Below are 7,500 nucleotides of genomic sequence, written 5' to 3'. Positions count from 1 at the left end.
GCTTTCATCCTCGAACAGAGAGAGAGAGAGAGAGAGAGAGAGAGACAGACAGACAGACAGACAGACAAAGACAGAACTGAAAGACCACCTGAGTACATTTTTCGCAAAAGAGCACCTGCAATATCTTTCGCTTTCATCCTCGAACCGAGAGAGGCAGAGAGAGAGAGAGAGAGCAGCCAGACAGCCAGACTTCGGGAGATTTTTTTTTTTTTTTTTTAAATCACAACAGCTGCACACAAGTCAAAGAACACCGTCTTTTTTTTCTGGGGGAGAGGGGGGGTGGTGATGGGGGGACTGGGGGGGGGGGGGGGTTCTTTTCTTTCCCTTTTTTCCCCTTTAACTTGTTTAGTCTGGAGGCTCTGCCGGATTGCCGTGAACTTTTAACATCTGGGGTTCTCGTTGACATGGTTCTGTTCAGGATGCTTTATCTGTTTATCAACATATTCATATATCTATTTATCATTTGTACACATCTATTCACTCGTTTCTTTATTTTTAGATTTTTAGATTTTACGCATCCCGAGAGACAGACAAATAGACAGATCGAGACACAGTGAGAGGTGGTTAGGAAGACAAACAGATAGATGGCAGGCTGGTTGAATGGTTTATTCATTTAAAGGCCATTGCCCTTCATGAAAGGGTGCCTGAAACTAAACGTCTGAGAAAAGAAGAGAGAGAGAGAGAGAGAGAGAGAGAGAGAGAGAGAGAGACAGACAGACAGACAGACAGACAGACAGACAATCAAATAGTGTTGCTTATAGCCCAGCAGACCACAAGAAGGACCAGGCTGAGACAAACAGATAGACATACATGCACGAGCAGGCACGCAGTCAAACACACACACACTCACACACGCACACACACACACACACACACACACACACACACACACACACACACACACACATATATATATATATATATAAATGAGAGAGAGACCGGGCAGAAAAACAGACAGACACAAAGACAGATAGACGCAGAGCGAGGGGAGTGGGCAGACAGACAGAAACAGACACAAACTGATGATAAAACGCTTAGGCACAGACCCATATATAATTATATACACAAAGAGTCCCGGGGAAAACCCGTAATGTTCTTTCAGACTGTAGTGCACTCTGATGGCCCTGTTTCAGTGGCTGCACCTTGCCTGCCTGTTCCCCTCCTACCAAGGGATGGCTATTGACCAGATCATCGCAAATGCCATGTCCTCCCGTGAGTCTATATATCACAGCATCTGATGCAAATCCTGTGTGTGTGTGTCAACAGCAAATCGCATTTATCTATCCCTCATTCCATTCCTCAGCATTGGACGCAGATTCTGTCTGCATTCCGAGAGGCAGCATTATTGTGATAGCGTTCTGTTTGTCCTCCCTCTGTCGTTCTTGGGTGTCATAATGTTTGGTGTGCATGATGCATGGAGATAAAAGGTAATGTTGTTTGTTTGAGTAGGGTTTCTGCGTGTATACGGTGTGGTGGATAAATGTGTGAGGTGGATGGGCGGTGACGTGTGTGTGTGTGTGTGTGTGTGTGTGTGTGTGTGTGTGTGTGTGTGTGTGTGTGTGTGTGTATTCGTCTATTTATTCATCCATTCATTTATTTGTTTGTTTGTTTATTCATTCATTTTGCAAATACAATTCTGCTTTGACAGGAGAAGAGAGAAAACCGTGGAAAGTAATAAAACGGTCCCAAGTGTATAACCGACCGGTTGAAACATATCAAGATCACAGATATATTTTGATGGTACTCAGAATTTGTCAACCCACAGTTATGAGCTTGTACTACTCCTTACAGACTTTAGCCGCTCCCCCCCCCACCCCCGACACCCCCCTCCACCACCCCACACACACCTTCCCACATCCTTTCCCCACCCCACCCATCCCTCAATGCTTCATTCGTATTCAAAGACCTGTTTTACCAAAATGCGTTCTACGATTCATATTTTCATCCAAGTCAACCTTTTGAGTCTCCTCTATCTATCTGTCTGCCTGTTTGTACATCTCGCACATGGATGCACACACACAGTGAGATGAACCATACCTTTAGTTCCTTATCTAGTTTCTTTTGCACGTTGATACAGACATCAATCAGTTAATCTATCAGTCAACGAATCGGCCAATGATGATATACAAAAAAACCATTGTGTCCGCAGAGGGAAGTTACGTAGTTTCTTTTGCATATTGATACAGACATCAATCAATTAATCGATCAGTCAATGAATCAACGAATCAGCCAATGATAATAAAAAAAAAAACAACCAAACAAAACATTGTGTCCACAGAAGGAAGCTACGGTCACGCGCACCACGAGTCCAGTCACATGATCAAGGTGGAACTGGACATGGTCTTCAGCATGCAGGACTGGATGAAACTGACCGCGCTGTGAGTGTTCTGTTCATTAATTTTGGTATTGCCAAGGCAGAATCAGTTGTGCACTGGACCGCTGATCCACGCAGTGCTCATCTGTGATATATCGCTTGTTAATGTGTGTATTGAGTGATTGAACGAATGAGCCTGTTTCTAGTTTTTGAGATCACTTTTTGTTTGCATGATCTGTGTAAAAGATGAATGTGTGCAATGTTTCAATGTCCCCATGGGGCACACGAAATAAACTTCTTGCCTCGCTTTGCCTTGTATCGAGGCCCTGTTTCGGCATGGTGTTGTGTCCTCGGGAAAGGCGCTTTACTCAGATTTTCATCATTCCACCCAGGTGTGAATGGGTAGGTCCAACCTGATTTCAGTTGGGGGAGGTCTTCCTTTGCTGAGCTCAAGAAAATGTGGATGCGAATTCGCTGCCCCTATGTCCGTAAAAGGTTATGAGACCTTTTTAAACTTCATTATTTATTTATTTATTCATTTATTTATTCATTCATTTATTTATCAACAACTGTTTGTCTTTGCCTTTGGCAAAAGAATCCAGCCATGAAGTACCGACATAAAATATCCACTTGTCAGTGCCCTGCAATAAATCTCCTATGTATAATAATGACTTTGTGTCAACATGTTACCCACTTGTCTGATACGAATGGTCGGTTTGCGACTTTGTGCATGTGTGAGAGAAATCGCCGGGAACAGTCCGTGTAAACTTCAACGATCGTCGACTTGGCTGGGTTCATCGTTCATGCCAAGATGTGTGTGGTTGCGCAGGTGCATATTGCAGCGTGGGAGGGAGGACGGGTGGATGGGTGGGAAAAAGGATCGAAGATAGGGGTGCAGGAGGTAGATTTGGTGGGGAGGGGGCGGAGGGGGGAGGGGAGCGAGAGGGGGTGAATACGCGTGTGGATAACCACTCAGGTTTGCTGTCTTGGCCCATCAACATGTTTCGTAAGACCTTTCCTTTGATGTCAGTCAGTCGGTATGTTGCACTTTGCAAAACAGCACGTGCTTCAACAACATCTCGATGCTCCCCCCACCCACCCCCACTTTATTTCCTCACCCACCTTCCCTTTCCCCCACCTCTCCCTCCCTCTTTCTCTCTCTCAAGAAATGATGTCACCTCTCAGCATGCTATGATTTGCGGGCATCAGGTTCAGAGCCTCGTTACTTTTGCACTCTTTTCTCACTGAGATCGCCTAACTTTTCAGTCTTTCTGTCCAATTAGAATAACGTACCGACAAACTTCAGTTCAAAGCGATAACATTTTGCTGTGTAAAAGCCGATCCACCTACCGATTGCCGGTGAAGTCTATGGTGCCCGCCCAAATAGACACAGAGACAACACGGCGCTCTTGATAGGTTGTGTGTGTGTGTGTGTGTGTGTGTGTGTGTGTGTGTGTGTGTGTGTGTTAAGCACAGATGACTGCAAGAAGCACCTGAAAAGTGTTGAAGTCTCGGTACACATCACTAACACTGTATAATCTTATTTTGCTTGCATAGTGGTAACACACACACACACACACACACACACAGAAAACGCAAAATTAACTCACTTTCTACACTGTTGTGTGTTCGGTCTGCTATACATCCATTAATTTTGATCTCTGAGGTCGTGGGCTTTGGGCTTGGTGTGAGAGGTAGGCAGGCGAGGCTGTGGCACATGTCAACTGAACCATCACAGAAGAACTGTTTGGGCCACGCACTGTATGTAGACCCACTCTTCATTTTTGCCGGTGATGTTAACAGGATTTTGTTTTAATCTTATTTCGCTTATGGAAATGGCAGAGCTCACATTTTGCCCGGCCGGTGTTTTTTCTCTGTCGTTTATGTCTTCTTGGGGCTTATATTAATCAAACCGCTTTCAGTTTTACTTCAGAGGGTGCCCCTTTTAATACAGCAGCGAATCTCCTAATGCTGTGGGTGACAGTAGCATAAGTATGATTTGTTGTGAGCTCGTTACGGCAGGGCGGTTCAAACTGTGTTTTTATTTTATTCTGTTATAACTATTGTTATTAATTCTGCCGTGTCTCCCGCTATTTGTGTTTCTAGTCTTCGGTATGCCTAATTAATCGTGTGTTTTTTTCTTCACCAGCTATAATTAAATCACAATGAGTGAAACATATTTTTTATCATGTCTGTGCCCTGCGGTTATATCGGTTCGAAAAAGACAAAAAGAAATGAAACAAGCAAAATTCGTGTTCACATTTCTTTGGTGGCTGTAGTTACGTCTTCCACACGTGTCTTAAAACTCGCCGATGATATCTTTACTCACTTTCTATTCAAGTAATGTTTCATTATTCTTTGTTATGCCTCTCTGGCCTTTTTCCCTTGTTAGTAGTTCTCTTGTCAATTATGTAAATTTTTTCTCTGACTTTTTGTAGTGGTCGTTCTCGAGATTTCTAAAACTTTTTTTTTCTAACCTTTTCTGTAATCTTTTCACATTGTGAAACTCAAATAGCTTTTCTGTCCGCTGAAAGAATCCATCTCACATCGTGTATTCGCTGAGTAGGCTAACTTGTGAGATAAGAATTTGAAGCAGACGACAGTTACGTTAGGTAACTGCGTTTTTCCACACATGAGTTCTTTCCCCATGGTGACTTTTTTGGGTGTCGAACGACTCATTTCGACCGACAGTAATTTTGGACCTTTAACCATATTTCGACTATTTGTATGTGTGTGTGGTTTGACAGGGAATAGTGATCAGTTTTAGTTATGATAATGGCAAACGTATTTTTTTGTATAAAAGACGGATTGCAAGTGCAAACCGTAAGATTTAATCAGGCCAAGCATGAAACATGACATGAATGTGAACCACCTGTTTCATTCAATCGACTGAATCTTGAATAGGGCTGCAGTGGATGAAAAAAAATAATGAACTGTTAGTACATACATCATATAAATCAGCCACAATACAACTAATACAATTTTTTGATTTTATTTCATTATCAGGCTTACTTATGTTTTTTTATATTTTTCAAAATTTGTTGATTAACCGTTTGAATGGATTATTGATTGATTTATAGCTGGTGTGTGCGTATGTGCATGCACGCACGCGCGTGTTTGTGTGTGTGTATGTGTGTGTGTGTGCGCGCGCGCGCCCACGTGCATGTATGTGCCCATGCGTGCGTGCATGTGTGCGTGCGACCGTGTTTACATAGAAACTTCACAAAGTTTTAAATCATAAAATAAAGCAAAAAATTACAAACAAAAAACAAAACAAAAACCAAACAAACAAAAAATTGTCCAATGTATACGAGGAATTAACCGCTGACCAACGAAATGCACGTGCTATGCAGGAACAACAGCTATCACAGTGGAGGTCACAGCAGACTGCACAAGCGACAGGCCATCTGGGAGAGAGAGGGGTCGAGGTACTGGCCGGGCGGTATCATATTCTACGAGATCGACCCCTATGTCTTCGGTGCGTTTGCCTGTGGAATTCTTCGTCATTTCTTCATCATCTTTTTTTATACCTATATTTTTTCCTTCCACCATACGACACACACACAGATACACACAGAGACACAGAGAGACAGACAGACAGACAGACAGACAGACAGACAGACACACACACACACACACACACACACACACACACACACACACACACACACACACACACACACACACACAGAGTTACATTTATTTCCTGGCTTACTGCACCACAAAAAGTAACGTATTGTTCTCCTCCTCCTCGTCTTCTTCTTCTTCCCCCTCCTCTTCTCCTCCTCCTCAATCTTCCTCTTCCTCCTCTTCTTCCTCCTCCTTCTTCAGTCCACATCTGGTGACAAACAGAACTGTCTTTCCTGACCGAACAATTGTTTATAAACAAAGATCAAACAGACACATCTGTTGCCGATGAAATGAGAACAGGTTTGTCTGTCTGAATTTTGTGCGAACAAATTATTATCTGTTGAGTTTCGGCAGGTTAAAAGAAATATATTTACTGTAGAAGACTGGTAGTGGTAGTGGTGTTGTTATTATGGTGTTGGAGTTCGGGGTGTGTGTTCGTGTTTTTGCGTTAGTGTATGTTTGCTGACGTGTCTGTGTGTGTGGACACATGTGTATGTGTGTGTCAGTGGACACGTGTGTGTGTGTGTGTGTGTGTGTGTGTGTGTGTGTGTGTGAGTGAGTCTCTGTGTGTGTGTGTGTGTGTGTGTGTGTGTGTGTGTGTGTGTGTGTGTGTGTGATAGAGTGAGTCTGCGTGTGTGTGTGTGGAGGGGGGGGAGAGAGAGAGAGAGAGAGAGAGAGAGAGAGAGTGCGTGTGTGTGTGTGCGCGTGTTTGAGTGCTTTCATGCATGCATGCGTGCTGACGTGTCTGTATGTGTGTACGTACGTGTGTGTTCCGTTCTCCAGAAGAGCACGAACTCCGAGAAATACATGAGGCGATGCAGGAATGGATGCGTTACACGTGCATCCAGTTCCGTCCGGCAACTCGCAGCTCCAGGAACACACTCCGATTTGTCGATGGAGACGGGTGAGAGTCACAGTATATACACATTATATAGACATCATGTATTGACAACGTATATAGATAATATGTATAGACAACATTTAGACAACATATTACACGTATGTAAGCACATAGAAGTAATTATAGACAACATATATATCTATATGTCTATCTATATCTATATATATAACCAATGCAGACAAAATTGACAGCGTGACATAAAAGACAACATCTAATTATAAGTGACAGCATATCTGGACACATTTACAGACAGCATATATAAACACATCCATTGTTGTAACAACCGATCCACCCATTGATTACGTAGTCCACACACACACACACACACACGCACGCGCGCACACCACACACACACACACACACACATGTATATATATATATATATATATTTAGACAATGCCGACCTATGTAATAACACTGTGTTTCAGTTGTCTGTTTGTCCGTGTGTTTGTACACACACACACACACACACACACACACACAGAGACACTGACACACACACATACACACACACACACACACACACACACACACAGAGACACACACACAGACACACAGTGTTATTATATAGACTTGCATTATTTACACACATCAGCTCAAAAGTAACACAACAAACATTGACAAGTGGAAATAACCGGTGGCATTGAATCTCCGC

At 43.1% G+C, this 7,500-nt stretch overlaps 1 protein-coding gene across 1 annotated transcript in view; it reads left to right on the top strand.

The window, feature by feature from the left end:
• Positions 1–7,500, top strand: part of LOC143293598 (zinc metalloproteinase nas-13-like) — a 41,466-nt gene that overhangs the window by 20,237 nt on the left and 13,729 nt on the right. Inside the window, exons 2-5 of the mRNA XM_076604673.1 lie at positions 1,134–1,212; positions 2,279–2,378; positions 5,668–5,792; positions 6,728–6,848. Of these exons, the coding sequence (XP_076460788.1) occupies positions 1,134–1,212; positions 2,279–2,378; positions 5,668–5,792; positions 6,728–6,848 (425 nt within the window). The remainder of the gene's footprint in view (positions 1–1,133; positions 1,213–2,278; positions 2,379–5,667; positions 5,793–6,727; positions 6,849–7,500) is intronic.

Source organism: Babylonia areolata, chromosome 1 (genome assembly GCF_041734735.1).
Source record: "Babylonia areolata isolate BAREFJ2019XMU chromosome 1, ASM4173473v1, whole genome shotgun sequence".
Classification (NCBI taxonomy): domain Eukaryota; kingdom Metazoa; phylum Mollusca; class Gastropoda; order Neogastropoda; family Buccinidae; genus Babylonia; species Babylonia areolata.
This window is presented reverse-complemented; position numbering and strand designations above follow the sequence as displayed.